Source organism: Triturus cristatus, chromosome 4_2 (assembly GCF_964204655.1).
Source record: "Triturus cristatus chromosome 4_2, aTriCri1.1, whole genome shotgun sequence".
NCBI classification, from domain to species: Eukaryota; Metazoa; Chordata; class Amphibia; order Caudata; family Salamandridae; genus Triturus; species Triturus cristatus.
Window position 1 is genome coordinate 96,706,244 of NC_140586.1, and position 20,301 is coordinate 96,726,544.

Consider the following 20,301-nt stretch of genomic DNA (forward strand, 5'->3'; position numbering starts at 1 on the left):
ACCTCCGCCTTTGATATTATTCTTTTACAGAAACCACAATAATCTTGCGGTCCCCTGCCTTTACTTAGGGCACATTATGGCCTATGAGTAGGGGTAAGAAATTCAAATACCTCATGGGAGTCAGTAATGACAATGCATTTTTATCTGTAATAATAGCACTGTATGTTGAGAGTTCCTGTTTGTGTAGTTCTAATCTATATTTTTTAATAACGTTTGCTGTCACACAGTGATTTCATGAGTGATTTAGGCACTGCTGGCACTCACCAATAGAAGAGCTAACTTAAAGCTCGGACAACACAGCATGGCACTGCATGATACGATGATATACAGAGACCATACGTGTATCATATGTGCTGTCCGCAATAAAACGTTGATTGTTTGGATATTTTAAGTCCTTTCCCTATATCTTTCTTCTTTCCTCCAGGTTGATGTATAGATTCGTACTGGGGTGAGCATGACATTGATACCTAGGATCTACTGTATCACTACCAGGGATTGAGTATAATAAGACTCTAGATACCCACCCTAATTCAGGGGTAGTGAACATATTTTTTGGTCCTGAAGATATGCTAGGGATCCAGTACTGAACCAACATAGTGTGAAACATGTTGACCTGAATAGTGAAACCACGATAGTTTACTACAACCCACTCACTGAGTAGTAGCGTATTATAACTTTGCGCACACTACTGCATCTTAGTTTTTAACCTTACCGAAGGGTCTCTGAATAACATTTTATCTCCTTTAGGTAATTTTAAGATCACACTCTGCACCTTACACATTATACCCCACACACCCGCATGCACTGTCATGGCTGAAATAAGAAAAGATCTGCAACAAAGAGCCCTTTCGCGGGGCCCATGGGGCATTGCAGCGCCGGCCCCACAAGGAGCAAAATTCCCAATGATGACGCATGACACCCACAAGGGTGTGTGAGGGGAACATTTCTAAATAAGGAAGATACCCCTGGAACAATATATTCCAACAACACTTTTTCTTTAACGTTTTCTATCAATTTGTGACCACCTTAATACCTTGGCCCCTAACTTCTGTGTGTGTTCCAGGTCAAGCCAGGACAAAATATTGACCAACACTAGAGAAATGACGAACGCTCAAGCAGAAGGCTGTTGGAACTTTTATTTCACAAACATACGCAAAATGACCTCCCTGCCCCCCACAAGAACCTTGGCAGGTGCCATGCAATAAACTCCTAATGTTGATAAGGGAAAGATTGGATCCGGAATGGTTCAGACTTCTAGTCTTTGAACGCTGAGCCGAAAGAGTATCCAGGAGTGGAGTCTGAGACATTGTGTTAAAATTGCATAGTAGCAAAAATGTCCACCAAGAAAAAGAGATGTTACTCTCTTCTATATAGGACACAAAAAACAGCAAGTGATCATTATCCTCTATTCTGTCCTTACAAGATGAACAAGGGGGTAGTTTATCTCCATTATGATTCAATTTACTATTAAACATTCCAACTAACAGAATACCCAACCTGAACTTGAGATACAAAGTTCTTGTTTCAAATGGCATAATGGTAACTATGCAAGATACAAACGCTGGTGTGAGTTTATGAAGTAGAAACCCATCTGTCAACTATTGGGTTTTGAGTTTCTATGGCACATTTCAATAATGTATTTTAGCCATTGACTTGAGATTTGTCAATCATATCTTGGCTAAACTGAAGGAGTTTTCAACTGTCAACTAATGCTATTGATTCTTCTAATGTATCGTACAGCCTCCATTCCATTCCTTTCAGCGAACTGCATAAGGGACTTCTTTACAACTATAGCCCTCTCTGTCCTCACTCTGAAGTATCTGCCTCTTACATTAAACACAGACCTATTGGCTTAGCCAACGCTTGTTTATCTTATGAGATGCACATCCAGCAGTACTTTTAAAAATCTATTTTACAGCTCATAAAAGGAAGGACATGCAATTGACAAGGTTCCCAATTTCCCGCTGTGTTTCATGCCCTAAAATTTACTGTCACACCAGTCTCAAGTGGCTGAAGTGTTTTGTAAAACAAAATACAAAAATAAGGTAATTAAAACTCTAGAAAGTAAAAACATTTATTTAAAAATAAAACAGGCCAATCACTCAAGCTTCAGTAAATATTGGTTTCCCTACAAAACGCTTGACCCGTTTTTAATTCCTAAATACATCATACTCATCTTCCATCTATTATAGGAAATGATGTATCTAATATTCTAACTACAAACATTGTAGCACATCTGGAGGAAACCGTTTGACACTGTGTTTAAGTACATGCCAAAGTTTTGTAGATAGTTATTCAAGTATAGTCGAGATGTTGGCAGTCTGTATTTTTATGTAGATGTTCTTATAGTCTCTGCTTTTCCGTGTTCATGTGTCGCTTTTAAGGTAGAAAAACTTACAATGTACCTTTGAAGTAGAATTGCATGGATGACACATTTTTAGTGAAATGTACGCCTGCTTTTGCTAAGTTCCTCACTTGTTTGTTTGCTGGAAAAATAACAGTATTTAGTTTTCTAAAGTTTTAATAGCCCTGTCTTGGTGTGGGCGTTGGGGAGCATATTTGATAAATTGGTCATGATAGTTGTCTGAGAATGGTCTCTTGTAGTCTCAATTTGGCTTTGAAAAGTCTGTTTGCAGTGTCTGGGTGTAAGATCCCAAACAGCGATTACATGTTGGGTGGAGCTCTGTTCCGGGGCAGATAACACCCCATCTGATTCTAGGTTCACCAGGTGCAACCTCACACCCAGAGTCTCCCCTTGTGTTTCCGCACAGAAGTTCTGAAAGCAAGAGGAACTTCTATAGGTAAACAGACCCTGAACAAAGACTGCACACACGATAAAGTGTTAATTCCAGGCCTAGTATGTTAATCTGTATTCCAGCGCCAAAGCAGTGATTCTTTACCAGGTAATTAAGGGACTTAGGCAAGTGCAATTTGTAATCAATGCCTAAGTTTTTGATCAAGATGTGTAGGTGTCTGGCACCAGTTTACCACTGCAGAATAAGAGTGGTGTAGGTAGTATGCTTGTAGCCACTGCAAGCCATCGCACCACTTTCTATAGTGGTTGCTCGTGTCCCAGTGCCTCACTTTCATCACCATCCTGGCAGTACGGTGTATGGCCTTCAGTATCACATTCCGAGCCCCAGCTGCAACGTGTTGCAGTAACAGCTGCATGAGCACCAGTACAAGTTAGCAATCCCAATACTTCTAGGTCTACCCACAATCCAGGTTCATGGGGGGGGTATAAAGGTGCGATGCATATTTCAGGTGGCTTCTATTACACTAGCTAGACGGCCCAAGACAGCAAAATAGCTACATTGAGATGACTGCAGGGAACCATAACTAGGCACAAGACTGCAACATTGGCTTACCAATGACTGTCACAAAGGGATTTTATGTCTGCATATCGTACAGAGAACTATCATCTATTGGTGTAGATTTTCTATTATTGACTTCTTTTATATATATATTATATATATTTTTTTTTAGTAGGATCCAGGTATTGCAATATCATAAATATAAGTTGCGGTATATGTTCATCATAGATTGCACATAGGAGTCTTTAACACAAATATATTTTCATATTAAAGAAATCGAATAAATACACAGGGTGCAGCACCTTATAATAGAAGAATTTCATCATAGAAAAAAATACTATAAAACCTCTAAATCTCTTAATGCAGTTGACTTAAATCAAATAAAAGGAGGAAAAATAGCTCATACAATGCCTACAATAAGGTAAGGAAGGTAACCTGGGGCGGTTTAATCAATCCCTTTCATGTCGCTCCCACCTCCTCAGATTGAAAATATTGTCCCCAGAGATTCTCAAACTTTCTAACTTCTCCAATTCGTATTGCATATAACTATTCACTATTTCTTACTCATCTCATTCTTTGCAACCAATCCTTCATTGAGGGAATTATCTGAGTTCACCAATTTTGAAGTAAAAGAGATTGAGCCACAGCTGTTGCAATATATACTAGTTTTACCCACCTATTATACAAGCCCAGTGCTGGGTCATAACCCAGGACTCTCAGCCAAATAGTTGGAGCCAGATTGACCCTCCAAAATCCAACAAGATGCTAACATTTTTCAATCCAAAATCCCTATATGGTTCAACAGTGGCTAATGACATGCATCCAGTTTGCCGGAGAATGCCCTATACACCGGGCACAATTTCCCAGGAGGGCCGGGTTAATACCTGTTAAAAAAGCTGGCATTCTATATAGGAGCCATTTAGAGAAAAAAAGCATCCAACGCCAATTGGCTCCTCTTAACACGCTAAAATTCGATATATTGACTTCCTTCCACATCTTACTTGTCATTTCAAGGCCTTCATACTTGTCCCATTTTATAATTGTTTTTTGAGAGGGACCAAGACCTTTACATACTACAAGCATTCTTCTCCATTCCCTTCTCCTTTTTTAAACCCCACCCTCATTTAGGGCAGATGCCACCTCTCTGCTACTAAGAATCTGGCCTAAATCCAAATTCGACAGAACTTTATTAACTATTTGAAATGAGCCAGAGAGGAGAAAGTCATCCTGTATACAATTTCTTACTTCCCCTAGGTTTTGCCATCTGTCTTTCAAAATGAAGTCCGAAATCTTCCGATATCCTGCTTTACTCCATCTTTGAACAATTTTGGGTGAGAGCTACCCCCCTGAACCCATATCCAAAGCATCCAAGGGAGTTGTCGCATTAATCTGGGGCATGGAGTATCTTCTATAGAGATCTCCGCGTTTCCAAAAGAACGAGATCAAACTCTTACAATGTACTTGTTTAGGCAACTTGGTCGTCGTTAGTGTGTCTTTGTATTTAACCTAGACATAAATTGTGCAACATAGGCATAGTAGTAATTTCTAAGAATGGGGTGTGGCAATCCTCCAATCTCCCTTGGTTCATATAAAGTGCTCAATGCAATTCTGGGTGTTTTTTTTTTGCCAGATAAAAGATAAAAACATGGACTCAACAGTTTTAAAAAATGAGGTAGTTAACACACTCGGGATGGCCGGGAATAAAACATTAAATAATGGGAGAACCGATATTTTGATTAGGGATACTCTCCTTAGGATAGTCAAAGGAAGAGAAATCCACAGAGAAAATAAATTCTTTACCTTTATGAGAAGGGGAGAGAAATTATGGTCGTACAGATCATCGATCTTAGAAGAGAACCGTTGAAAAGACAATGCTACACAGGTAAGTGCTGAAGTCTTCTTTATTCAACCTTCCACCACCACAGGTTCCAGTCAGCTGTGGAATGTTGATAACAAAAGCATGGCACAAGCCAAGCGAGCGAAAGGGAGGGGGAGAGGAATGTACCAAGGTACTAGATAATACCACAAGCCTTATCCCCAAATAGCGCTTTGGTTGAGAGTAGAACCTCTGAAGTGCACCCACAGAGTATTATTTCTGTCTTCCTCTTCTTAATTCTATACCCACCTAGTGCTTCATATTGAGCGAAAATCTCAAAAAGCTTTTTTTGAGTCTCCTTCTGACTATCAAGGATTGCAATGATATTGTCAGCATTTAATTGTATCTTATCCATTTGTGGGAGTGGAGGCTGAATACATTTATTTGATTGGATTCCTCTAGCTAATGGCTCAATGAAGAAGACAAATAAATAGGGGATAGTGGATACCCCTGTCTTATGCCCTGCAATACCTTTTTTAGCCCCACTTCAAATGAATTAATGATAATACCTGCTTCCGCTTTACAATACATATTATATATAAGCCTTGTGATCTGGGATGGAATACCAAATCTGGTCAAGATTTTAAATAACGCTTCCCAGACCACGAGGTCAAAAGCTTTTCCGCGTCTAGCAGGAACACCAAAGCTTGTATTTTATTCACAGCAAAGTAATCCAGAGCTTCTGCCAAATAATGAGTGTTTGTTCCCAGCTGCCTGCCCGCTAAAAAGCTGTTCAGATCTAGATGGATCAGTCTTGCAGCTATTAGATTGAATCTATTTGCAAGTAGCTTTGTAACTATCTTATAGTCAGTGTTTAGCAATGCGATGGGTCGGTAAAAATTTAGATCTTCAGCCGCCTTGTCTTTCTTCAGAAAGCTTACCACATTCCCCTTCAAAAAACAGAAGATGGTATGTTATCTCCCTGTAACAATCTATCAGCTAGAGATAAAAAAGGATTAGCAAAAACTTCAGAGAAAAGTAAAAAATTCTCCTGGGAATCCATCCGGGCCACATGGTTTCCCATTAGGCAGATTCATAATAATCTCCATCAATTCCTCCCTAGAGAAGGGTAGAGACATATCAACTCCGTCCTCTCTAGTTAAAACTGGGATATCACAATCTACTAAAATAATTCCACAGAAAGTATATCAATTGACTGATTCTGTGAATAAATCTGTCTATAATGATATTACATACGTTCTCTCACCTTCTCTTATTCCCTATATACTATTCCGGTAGTTGGGCATTTCAAAGCATTTACCCGATTCTTGGCTGCCTGTTTACTGTGCCTGCCGTACTAAAAATGTACCAGTAAAGTTACTTTCTTCATAAACCTTTTGTGACTAAATCCGGGTAATTGCAGCATATTTGGCATAATACATTTTACTCATCGCCTGTCTGGCAGTGTCGAATGCTTTTTATTAGCCCTGGATGACTTCTGCAGAACCTGGCATAGCTCTGTTGTACATTTTCTTCTAAAATCTGTTTTTGCTTTTTAGCTTTGAGGCTATTCTCTGCACCCTTACTTATTATCCTTCCACTAATAAATGCCTTCATGGAGTCCCAAACAATACCCTCTGATGTGGTCGGTCTTATCATTAATCGTCAAAAATTCCCTAATCTCTTCTTTAAGAATTTGTGCCCAACCTTCCTCATGTAGGTATTGCTTATTTAACACCCATTGTCTTGGGCTCTGCGGGGATTTTGTCACGTTGAGCTCGAGGTTAATCATTACTTGATTGGAGAATCCATTAGGCATAGTAGTTTGAGATTTATGAGTAAGAGCGCTATAGATTTTAAAAAAATCTATGCGAGAGGAGATACTAAACCTCCCCAAAAAACAGGTATATGCAATTTCTGTAGAGCGTGCTGTCCGCCAGGGGTCAGTTAAAGTGAGGATATTCTGAAAGTTCCTAATAATTCTAAAGGATTTTGGTCTTGTTTTTTTTTTTTAGCCTTAACTGAGGAATCCAACCTTGGATACTGCAGTAAATTAAAATCCCCACCGATAATCAATCCCCCCGTGTTTTGCATAAGTGACTGAAATAAATTCACATATGGAGTAATATTATCTTCCACTGGGGCATAAAAGCTAGCAAATGCAAAAGGTTGTGACCCTATCGGACAACTAACCCAGCACCAATGACCCTCTGCATCGCTATCGCTGTTAAACACTTTTTCACTTGCCCATTTTGACAAGGAAATAGCCGTACCGTGATGGGCGGCTTGGGCAGATGAAAACCCTCTATAAATTGTCCAATGTTTGAATATCGAGATTCCAGACAGTTTACCAGCTGGGATATGCATCTCCTGGACCAGGATCACTGCAGAATTCTGGGACAAAACCCAGCTTTCTATTGCCCGAAGTTTCTTAACATTCTTCAGTCCATTTGCATTAAGAGACATAACCTTCAGGCTTCTAACTCCTGCCATGAACTAATAAAATGGATAGGCCCTCACTGCTGATTGAGGCTCCCCTCAGGCCAGCCTAACATTCTAATCTACCTTTCTTACTGCCTAAATTAAATAATTACGGACCAGGATCCATATTTTTCATTCCTTTCACTCCGCCCCTCCACCAAACATTTGCCCCCTCTCACCCCAGCATCACCCCCACCTCTAAGATGTGGTGAGTAAAGAGCCATCCCACTCACACCTGACATGTTTCCCTCCCTAAAAAATCTGGCACCTGGTCTTATGCCCAGATTAATCGGCCCACACTTACCCCCCACGACATCAGTAAAAGAAAAAAGAAGGAAAAAGGGAAATGAAAAAAGAAGACATAAACACCCTTGTTCCAATGTCGCTAGCCTCCCTACCCCTCTCTAATAAAGTTATCTAAATAAGGCTCCTCAACTTTTTAAACTTTTTTAATAAACTTTATAATTTTTATTAAAATTTATAAAGATAAACCAATAAAACCATGGCCCTGGCAGTCAACGTTTAGTCCTAGAGAGTCGCATATTATCAACGAGGTTCCCCGATTTTGGTCTATCAGAATCCCCCATAGTTCACCTTTCTGCTCAAACATTCCTTGCTTGCTACTTCTCTGATATTTGTTGTAATAGTCATTGAGCCTCCGAGACATCGCAGAAAACGTGGAACCAGCCCTTTACCAGCACCTTCAGCTTCGACTGCTGTGCAATCATTGCCTGTGTACCTTACGCCTTAAAGAAATGAAGCATCTTTACAAATTCTTTCCTCCTCCTTGCTGCTGAGGCGGACATGGCAGAAAATATATGACAGAGAGAGATTTCAGGGTACTAAACTGTTTTTCTTTGATAGCTTTAGATAGGACTAACTCCTTCACCCTGTAGTTTCCTAAATTGACCAAGATTGTGCGTGGATATTTGGAATTTGGAGGCAAATGCATGGGTATTCAGTGAGCTCTTGTCAGTGTGAGATCACTGGGGTATTCCAGGAGGACATATTTTTTAGTGAAGGTGTTTACACACTGAAGCGTTTTCTGGCCCTCCAGTCCTTCCTGGACCCCAACAATGCGCAGATTATTGTGCCTTGAGTTATTTTCCAGCTCTTCCAGTTTGTATTCAATCAAAGATTTCTGTTTCTGGAAAGTGGCTGACTTTTCCTGTAGACTAACTACTTCATCTTCTATCTGAGAGAGCCTTCCTTCTGACTCTCTTAATCTCTCTGGGATCTGGACCATGGTCTCCTCTATTTTATTTAGACATCAATATAAGGCAGCGGTCTCCATGGTTTGTGAGGCTTTCAAGTCCTGTATTTCCTCCAGGATGAGATTTAACATAGACGTGGCACCCCATTACATTATGGAAGGAAAGCTGCCTAGAAATGTCTCATTATTCGGGGGAGGGCTATAGCTTGCTTGATAGGGACTGCCAATGGTTGAAATACCATTTGTTTGCCCTCAGAGGAAAAAGCAGGTGAATGTTGCTGTTGCCTCGGCAAATAGCTTGTGCTGTGGCTTGCCCTACCTTTTTCTTAGCCTGTTGGGTTGGAGCAGATATCTTGAAATGTGTCATTGTTGTGGAGCCAGAGGCCTTGGGATGCGTTTGCATTTTTAATACTCTCCAGTCCCAAAAACCTCTTGGATCCCTTAATTTGGCCCTTCAAGCAAATCCACTTTTGTAATTATATCAAATATTTTCATAGCAATGCAAAAAGGCACTATTATGGCCTCCCCCAGAGACCCTCTATCAGGTAGTGCTGCTATCCTTCAAAAAGAGATACATATATTTAAACAGAGCACACGCACTTACCCACTTGTGAGAAACCTGATGAGCATTTCAGATGGAAATCCTGCTTCTAACTGTAAATGCCCCTAATATCCAAGAAGTGCCAGGGAGAAAGCAGGCCTCTCTTGAAGTTGTAATTAATCCCAGCAGCTCCCAGATGGCTCTACACTGCTCACAGCCCTCCAGAAACTCCTAGGACCCACGCTGGGGAGATTATCCCATTTGACTCTACCCCTTGGTTTTGAACCGCCGTCTGGCCCTCAGTGAGCAAATCATCATGACCGCGCTAACCGCAGGGAGCAAGCCGCTGACATCCAGCCAACATCCAGCGCGATCGCCTGCATGCCCCGATCCCGGCGTCTGAGGTGGCAAGGGAGAGGGGGCATTGCACTTCAGTTCATCATCATCATCATCCTCATCATCATCAGCTCACCATGCTCTCTGGTCACAATTTTTATTTCAGACTATATTCTGACTATGATATTCTGGTACCACCTTCAAAAGAGAGTGGATGCGTCAAATGGATGAATTTCATTTTGCCTGGATTTACTAAAATCTTTGAAGGGGAGTTAGCAGCGTCCATGATTCACTTGCTTGTCCCAGCTGATTTAGAACTGTGATAGAGTTAAACATAAACCATGGATTAAGGAAGGTGTACTGGTATATACTGTAATTATCATTTCATAGTTTTGGGCAGCCTAAATTAGACTAACAATAATACTTCAACATAGACAGACCATAAAAATAACAATAACAATCATTCTCACTTGAACACATTTGCGAATATGAGACACTTTTTAACTGTTTGCTTGCAAAGTAGGAATTTTTCCAAAATTATTTTTGCAGAATGTATTCTATATTTATTTCAGTTGTACAAAAGTAAGTGTGTATGTTTTGTTTTTATTCCTCCACTTCAGCAATAGAAATCAGACAGGGATAGGGAGCAGACAGAACACTCACAACTCCAACTATCAAAACATATTGAAATGTTGTCTTATATCACCCTATGTGAAACTCTTAATAGAATTAAGGAGCAGCATGGTATAAATATGTGCCTCAGTGCCTCCTTTTTAGGTTTCGCCTGCAGAGCACTTGCATTGTGCTTGTGAAATTACTTGCAAAGAAAAAAATATCTTAAAGGGGCTTAGAGCCCACTTGTTACTTATCTTTACTTACCATAAGTTGGCTCCCACGTCACTCATTTCCTTGCTTCCTATTGGTCAGTGCCTCCTCTCCTCTGGCTTCCTCATGAGCTTCAGTCTTTGCCCCTGTTGTGGAGCATGGACCAAGTATAGCTTCCTGTGGTTAGTGTCCTTCCACTGGCTGCAGACTCCTGAACATACTCTTTGTTATCTTTTCAACATGCATTCTTAGAGAGTGCATACCTCTGAAGTCCCTCTCCTCACTCCTATCTTCTTCCCACTGTTTGTGGGGTTAACCTTCCCCTTCAACCTCCTCCCACTTTTCATTGGGTCATCCGTGGTGTCAACGCTCCTGCACCCCCACCCGATCTTTTTTTAACCTGATCTCCTCCAGACGTCTATTCTTTTTAAAACAGCCCCTCCTGCTGTTTTTCTCTTTAACCGCTACACATTCTTTGTCTCCTCTACCTTGTTGCTTGCCACCCCAGCCCTCTCTGCTGTTTAAGGCATAATGCACCGCAGTGCGAGCTACTGTGCAAGATGGCTTAAAGTAAATAAAAACAAAGTGATTTGGGCATGGTCAATGCTGGCCGCTCCATAGTGCTTTGTTTACCAAAGCCAAATAGCTTGCACAGAAGTATTTGGCTTTGTTAATATTTTTGAAAGATGTTTCACAGCAGCCTGCTCTGCTGTGAAATATCTTTGAAAAACATTGACAACGCCAGTAGGTATTGCATAGGTAAAACATATTGACTTTGACAATGATTGTTAGAAATATTGTCGTAGCAGATGTTTCTGCTTCTGTGAAAGATCTCTGGGCATTTAGATAACCTGCCTTCTAGAAGAAATAAAAGAGCAGATAGAGACTTACCATAATTGTCAAGTTGAACTATCACACTCAAGTTAAAGTTCTTACAGGTGAGGTCCTTCTCTGCAACCATGGCATTGTATATAGTTACCACCTACAGGAACAAGATACAGAGAGAGATAGGGTGTTGGTGCTGCATTAATCAAGCTAAAGAAGAGAAAAAAATCCTAAATGTATAAAACTGTAATAAATATCATTGTCTCCAATACACTTTAGCTTAAGAAAGATGTTTGGAGTATTGTATTTTAAAAAAAATATTTTTATTTAGTGCATGATTATAATGTTGCGAGTAGCGCTTTAATTTTCAAAACAGTTTACAAGTATATCGGTACAAAGAAAAAACATACATATATTAATTCATCAAATTCAAAGTTACACGTATCAACTGAACAGCTACCCTTTTGTAAAAGAAGAAATATATTGAGTCAGCAACATTTTCTCATGCACAATTTTATATGTTTTTTACAGCCTCTCCCACCCCTCCGACCCCAGGGTTGGACACACACTTAATGACAATTAATGTCGGAAGCACCGGGCCGAAGATCACTTGGATCCCCGCTCTACCTCTCGAGACATCTGGTCAGTGGTTCCCAGATTTTTAAGCCTTTCACACAAGACCGTGGCCCTCTTTTTTCATAGATGGCTTTTTCAAAATCATAATTCACCACCAATCGTGTTAGCCATTGAGGATAACCTGGGGGGGATGGATCTAGCCAGGCTGAGGCTAGGGAGAGTTAATATATTGCCATACCTATAAAAACCAGTTGCTCTCCCGGCTTCCCTTGAGTCTCCTAGTCCACCCCAAGACAGATCAGGGCGGGCGAAAGACTAACATCCCTCCCTAACATCTCTTTTAGAAAAATTGCAATCTCTAGTTTTAAGATATTTAACGAATCGCAAGAGGCAAGCATGTGATTAAGATCCGCCTGGTACAGAGAACATCGGGGCATAAAGTCCCTTTCCCTGTCCCCCATTTCGCAATCTTTTTCAGAGTATAATAGAGCGAAAAGCAGGTTTTATAATACTGAGCTTGGAGCCGTGCCAGGATTAACAGCTTTTGTGCTAGTTCAGTTGAGTGGAAAAATAAATCTTCAGAAAAAACAATTTCCGCTTTCCACTTCCTAGCCAGTGTTTCCAAATCATCCAGCTTTAATGAATTAAAAGAATTATACACGACTCCGATAGATGGATGACTCTTCCTCAGGTTGTCTATACTAGAGTTGTTAGTTAATCCTATTGGGCCGCCTCACTTTTTACTTAAGAAGTCATGTACTTGCAGATACTTATAGAAATCCCTCAAGTCTAATTCATATGTTTCTTTGAGGTTTTCAAAAGATACTATATCGTATAGGGAGTAAAATTCACCAAGTTTGGACAGCCCTTTGTCTTGCCATTTCTTGATTATTGAGTCTTTAAAAATTTCGGGGAAATTAGAGTTGTTATAGATCGGTGTATAGTAACTCAAACGACCCAATCCTAGCACTTTACGGACCGCTTTCATAGTTTTGTAACCAGCAGCCAACGTTTTAAAGCATACTTTCTTATAATGATAATCATTCAAAAACCTCTAGATCCACCCCCAAGCATCTTCGCCCATTATGAGTTCAATAGGTGTGGGTATGCTTTCCAAAAGGTTATCTATTGGCTTATCAGAAAAAAGCATGAGGAAATACAAAAGAGTGGTTGCCCAATAATAAAGTGGTACATTTGGAAGAGCCAGCCAGCCCGCCCCTTTCCTTTGGTAGGGAGAGATACTTGTATGCTCTTCTGGGTTTTTCATAAGCCCAAATAAATCGAGAAAACAGATCTTCGAACCTTTTCAAACAAATGATACTAAATTCTAACGGGATAGCTCTTATAAGGTACAAAAATTTAGGAAAAAAAAGCATTTTAATTATATTGCATCTGCCTATTATCGAAAGATGCAAATTTGTAGTCGGACTAATTCAGGTTTGATTTTCTCTATCAAGGGGTCAATTTTGCAATCAACTATCTTTTCAACACTAGCCATAATATCTACTCCCAGATATGTAGCTCTTTCTACCTGTCTTGTGCCGTCACCCATACTGATATTCTTACAAATAATCTGGGTTTTAGATCTATTAAGGGAGTATCCTGACAAAAGTCCATATCTAGCCGCCTCTGCTTCAACCTCAGCCATAGATGTTTCAGGATTAGAGGTTACCAGAGCAATGTCGTCGGCATAGGCTAGTACCTTCGTTTCCCAGCCGTGAGAGATAATAGGGCTAATCCTTCGATTAGCTTCCAAGACTCGTAAAAAGGCGTCTATATATAGGGCAAACAGGAGAGGTGAACTCGGGCATCCCTGGTGGGTTGGTTGGAGTATTGTAATTGAACACCCCTACTCATTGCGTTGAACCTCTGCATTGGTGAAGGCCCTCTGCTAGAACCCTCTTGGGTCTACGTGTTTAACCACCTGCTGAGGTGATGGTACCATCACTGTTCTAAACTACTGTGACTACCACATCAGTCTCCTGCAGTGCATTTTGAATGCTGATGGCCCACAGTGTACTAATGTCCAGGGTCCCCTTAGAATATCTTGCAAATCCTGCAAACTCCTGACGTGGTGCTGGAATCATTACTCTAACAGTGTATTAGGAGTCCCTCACATCATCAGGTGTCCAACCTCCTGCTTTCTTGTAGAGCCCCTTACTACAGTACCATAGTTTTACCCTATGGATTGCTGTGTCCTAAATTCTGTTCAGGTTTACAACACCTCCTTTCAGCAATCTAGTTGTAAACCTTGGAATATTGTGTCCAACATTTGCAGCGGTTTACGGACCCTCTCTGTAATAATGAATTTGTACCCTCTTGCACAATGTGTCCAATTCACTGCTTTGTTGTAGGACCCCTTCATGTAGTAATATATTTGTACCCTCATGAACATTGTGTCTAGAACCCTTGTGAGGTATATGACTCCTCTCTGTAGTAATGTGGATGAAAACTCTAAACAAGTAAATAAATACATTGTGACACTTCCACTTAATCATTCAGTTCTACCTAAGCTTCTACAGAGAAACAACGCTCTAGGTGCTCGTCCAAATAAGCCACTGGTTGACACCTTCAAAACTACAGACAGGGACACAGACATGGATTCTGTTACTACCTTTTATACCCCAACATTTCAACATGTTTCTTAATCAAGAGTGTCACCAGCGGATAATATCCTAATTTTTTATGAGATGTCAAGAGGGCAATAAACACATTATACTTCAATACAGCACAGACATTACTGTTGTTCATTATAAAACCTCTATATATTGTTCAGTAGAAAGCAGCATACTGTATGGGTGCAATGGTTGGATATAATTAAAGTTTTTCTTTTTTTCTGTCCTTTTCTTTGCTGCTACTCAAAATAGCAGTCGCCAGTAGGCAGTTATAGTTAGGACCAAAGTTTCCATTGGAAGAGTGTTTTTTGTTTTGCTAATACCATCGGCGCCACTCGACGAATCTCAACAAACTTTTCACAAAACTTCCCCTTTTTGGTTCAGCTGCTGTGTTGAAAGTTTTGGGGTGATCCGTCAAGCGTTGGCTGCGAAAAAAAGGGGGGTCTCAAAGCACGTTTTCCCCATGTTAAATCTATAGAGATTTTTCATTTTTTGAACACGACCACAGCCCGAACTACTGAACGGACATACACCAAATTTTGCAGAAAGCTAGATGTTGGTCCAGAAAGCATGCTTTTTGTGATTTGGTGGAGATCCATTCAGTAGATTTTGAGATGTCTAAGTTAGAAATCTGAGGACGTGAGTCCTTGCAGTGGACGTGCGTATCCTACTTAAATTTGATTGGCTGCCAACACTTCAACCAGGAAGTGTTGACAACCATCTTGGGAATGGGACAGAAGCCGAGTCCCCGAAAAAAAGTTAAAAATAAAGAAAAGGGAGCAGGGTAAGAACACCCTGACCACCCCCCCCCATATAGCCCCCGCCAGGGGAAAAAAGCATTTAAAAAAAAAACTGTTGACATGTACTTGCGGGTGGATCCCCGGTAAAATAAAAAAAAGAAAGGAAGGGCTCCTGCGTTTGCTTTAGAATAATCCCCGGGTGGGCCAGGAACTCGGGCATATGGTAAATATAAGTGGGGCAAACTTGGCCTCCCCCTAGGGCTTATCAAAGTCTTCGAGACCACCACCTCCCCGGTGCATTTTTAAATTAGTAATGGCAGCGGGTCCACTTGTTTCATAATTCCAATTATGTGGGGGAGCCTCGCAGACCCAACTGCCCCGGGGCCAACCACCTCCCCGGGGCTAATCAAAATATTATGCGGGGGCATTGCGGAGCCCCCCTGTCCCAGGGACCATGACCTCCTTGGGGCTTTACATGTTTGAGTTGGGGGGCCTCATGGACCCCCTGGGCACCAGGCTCCACCATCTCCTTGAGGCCAAAGTCTAAAATAGAAGGGGGCCACATCCTGGAGCCCTAGATGGGCCTGGGGATGCCACCTCCCAGGGCCAGCTCCAGCAATGTCCCGGGTTGCCCATCCCTCAATGCACTGCTTATGACCTCACATATTACATCACTCATGACATGGTCAGTGACATCATAGAGGACATCACTGATTAAATCATCTACGGAATCTCTGCTGTACCCACTCATACCCCAATATACCCTTTCATACACCCACTCCAACTTCCCACTACCATTCACAAAACCATTGACACACCCATTCTAATACTTACACACCCACTCACTGATTCATAGGTCTACACACACATCAACTCAGTCCCTAATATAGCCACTGAGATATCCACTCAAACACCCCTGCAGCTACTCTCACACTGTCAGTCACCCATAGAGCTACTCACAAACCTATTCGCTCACCCACAGAGTTAATCACACAGCCACCTACTCACATATACAGTTATACAAACTCACTCACTACTTCATAAAGATACTAACACATACACAAGCACACACTCACCCAAATGGCCACACTCACAATCACTCACCCATACATACAGTCACTCATATACTCCAACACTCACCTATACTGCCTTTCACATATGCACTTACTCACCCATCTACCACTGACACATCCATTCACTCACCAACATAGCCATACACACAGTCAATCAGCCATACAACTCCTAAAAGACACACTCACTAACCCATACAGGCACTAACTCACCCACTCACCCATCCATGCAGGTAGCCACACCCCCCTCACCCACTGACACAGACACTCATACAGGTATCCAGACAACCAATCAGTCACCCATAGAGTCACTCATGTACCCATTCAGCAACCCATACAGCCACTGAGATGCCAACTGACTGATACAGACATTCAAACAATCTAGTCACTCACCCATATATTCACTGAGACACCTAAACACTCACTTATACAGCCAGTCATGCACCCATTGATCATCCATAGAGGCACTCATTCTCCCACTGATTCACCAATACACCTTGGTATAAATATTTAACACTCATATTTTTTTTTAAAACACTCTCAGTCACTGGAGGATGTCATCAGTGATGTAATTTGAGATGTCATTAGTGGATGTCATTAGTGATATCATCAGTGATGTCACTGACCATATCATGAGTGATGTAATATGTGAGGTCGTAAGCAGTGCATTGCGGGGCGCAAGTTATAGTAAGCTCAGCTACCTATAACTGCTGAATTTCTCAGGTTTTGTACAAGTGAAACCTGAAACTAACTATAACATCTCTGTAACCTTTGTTTTTTTCAGTGAATTTCTAAGTTTTTTTTTATTCTATTTCCTAACTATAACATGTATATATATATATATATATCAGCTCCAAATCTCGCAACCACAGAAGTGAGGAGACCTCACACAGCCAAGGGGTAATCTCGGTTATTTTATTTCAACGAGAGGTAAATCGGGACAGGACGCGTTTCGACGTAGCGCCTTTTTCCACTGCAAGTGGAGACTGAGTGACAACATGTTTTAATAAACAAACAAAGCAAAAAATCAATCATTTCCGGTATACGCCTCACAAAGCGACAACATAATTGAAGGACTAACGAATCTGTATAGCCCATAGGCGTCATCTTCAGATGAACAAACATTACCGAAGCAAAACAGTGATTCAAATGCATTCATAAGAATACGTAAGTGCAATACAGCTCTGTGCGAGCAATTATTTGATCATTCATGCGGCTGTAGAATTTCATTAATCTTTCAACATGATTATGAACATTCAAGATACAAAATAAAGTATTTCATAGTGGTGCATTTAAATCCATCTCGGCAGCACGATTACCTAAAATATATAAAGAAATTAATTTTGTATATATATCTAATGAAATAATCACAACTATTCTAATTCATCACAGTTAGAAATTGATCATTTCTACAACCTTATTTTGGACAACAGCCAATAAGAATTAATATTTAGATGGCTTGTAAAATATGAGACTAGTTAGCATTTTCAAAAAACCAATGCTCAAACAAAATGTAGCCCTGTATGGGCAATCAAAGAACAGAGATAAATTTGCTCTCCTAGTATAAATATATGATTATATGATGACAGTTAATAATTTATGAGAGAACATCTGAGATTAAGTGACTGTTCTTACAGAATAGGAGAGCACCACCATCAAGAGAGTAAATCCTTTTCAAATAACTCTTAATTTCGTGAAACACAGCAAAATCTATTTATAACATTCCAGTATCACAGGCTCTATCCGAGATGAATTGCTAACTCTTCTTCCGTATTCAATCCTAAGGGAGATTTAGTTTGCAGATCAACTATATCTCTATATTCGAGTCTGCGTAATTTCAGTTCTCTGTTATCTCCCTGTTCGAGGGAAAGAACATGGTCTAGACAATAGAAACGTAGAAGATTTCTATCACTTTGATGAACACTCGCGAAATGTCTCGCCACGGGATACGAGAAGTCTTTCTTCTCAATAGCTCTGGCGTGTTCTAAAATTCTGCGTTTCACTGGATATATAGTACTACCCACGTAGCACTTTTTACATGGGCAGACTAGACAATAAATGCAATAGGGAGTAGTGTAAGTTAAACATTTATTGATTTTTCTATGCTGTTTTTTACCAGGAATCTCATATGTAAGAGTTTTAGGACTGTTCCTACACGCTTTACATTTGGAACACGGAAAGAATCCAGTTAGATTGCTCATTCTTGGATTCTGTGGAATTCCTTCATAATGGTTCTGTACAAGAGTGTCCCTTAGGGACCGACTGTGCCTGTAGGTTATGTGAGTATAGTCAGATAGACTTTTACCAATCACAGTGTCGGATTTGAGGATGTGTGAGCTACGTGAGCTGATCTGTCTTACTGCATTAGAATCACTCGAGAATGTTGTAATAAATCTCGGAGTATCCCCTTGATGTTTACTGGGCTGATTCTTATCTCTCAGGAGAGAGTGTCTAGGAATCTTTTCCACTCTACCTAGAGTTTTCTGTAATAGTGATGGTGAATTTCCTCTCACAATTAATCACTCTATAGCCTCACCAGCAGCCTTTTAAAAATCACTGCCTCTAGTACAGTTCCTCTTGAGTCTCAAGAGTTCCCCATAGAGGATGCTGTTCTTTAAAGATTTAGGGTGGTTACTGTGAGCCTCAAGGATCGAATTACCCGCTGTCACTTTTCTAAATAGGGATGTACAAATTTCACCTTCTTGAATAAAAACTCTTAGAATAAGAAACTCTACTTCAGTTGCACTGATATGCCCACTAAAATGGAGATTAACTATGTTATTGTTTAATTCCTGAAGATAGGACTCTGCCTCCTCTCGTGGGCCTTTCTAGAGAATAAAAAGGTAATTGATATACCTGTACCATCCAAAAATAGACGAGACCCAGTGGTTGTTACATTCGGCCCAGGCCACCTGCTTCTTCCACCAGCCTACGAACAAGTTCGCATAGCTGGGGGCGAAGCAGGTGCCCATCGCCGTTCCTTTGACCTGTCTATATTGTTGTTTCTGGAATAGAAAGATGTTATTAGTTAAGCAGAAAGAGAGGAACTCAATTCACATTTCATTATGCTCAGCATATTTTAAGGATCTACCTTTGAGGAAGTAGTGGATCGCATGGATACCATTTACATGATTGATATAGGTATACAAACTTGTTACGTCTAGTATCATCATCAACTTATCAGATTCCCAAGGTATATTTGCTATTATTCTGATGAAGTCTTTTGTGTCACGTATATAGGATGGTAATAATTTCACCATCAGAGATATTGCTTAAACAGCCAAGTCTTAATCTCCTTTTGAAATTGTAATTCTCTGTCTATCCGTCTGTATTCCAATGGCAGGGAGTTCCAGAGTCTGGGAACCAGTTGGGAGAAGGATCTTCCGCCCCATCTTTCCCTCCTGGTCTTTGTTTGTATTAGGCATTCCTCCGTGCTGGAACGTAGCCTCCTATTTGGAATGTAAAGAGATATTAACTTCCTGATTTTTTCTGGACCTTTATTATGGCATGCTCTGTGAGTGATGATCAAGACTTTGAATTTTATTCTTGCTTCAATCGGCAGCCAGTGTAGGTCCACTAAGTGCTTTTTTACTGATTCCCGTGTGGGAACATTACAGAGCAACCTAGCGACTGAATTCTGTGTTACCTGCAGTCTGCGCGTTACATATTTAGGGGCCCCCAAGAACAGCGAATTCCCATAGTCTAGTCGAGAAGTGACCAGAGAGAGGACCACCGTCTTCCTGAGCTGTATTGGCACCCTATTCAGGATTTTCTGTAAGCTTCTCAATAGTCCAAAACAGGTTGCGGCAACCTTCTTGGCCTGTGTCCCATGCAGAGGTCAGATTCTAGCCAAAATCCTAGGCTTTTTATTATTTCTGTAGGTGTAGGTGGATTACCTAGGCAAGCAGGCCAATCTAAATTGGGCCTGGGTATTGGTTTGTTTCCGAGA

The 20,301-nt window shown here is 40.7% G+C and overlaps 1 protein-coding gene across 3 annotated transcripts in view; it reads right to left on the reverse strand.

Annotated features, from left to right (window-relative positions):
• The window catches only part of LOC146833087 (venom factor-like), a 777,614-nt gene that overhangs the window by 102,651 nt on the left and 654,662 nt on the right, over window positions 1-20,301 (reverse strand). For all 3 annotated transcript variants that reach the window (XM_085600726.1, XM_085600724.1, XM_085600725.1), the window contains one exon: window positions 11,418-11,508. In XM_085600726.1, the coding sequence (XP_085456852.1) occupies window positions 11,418-11,508 (91 nt within the window). The remainder of the gene's footprint in view (window positions 1-11,417; window positions 11,509-20,301) is intronic.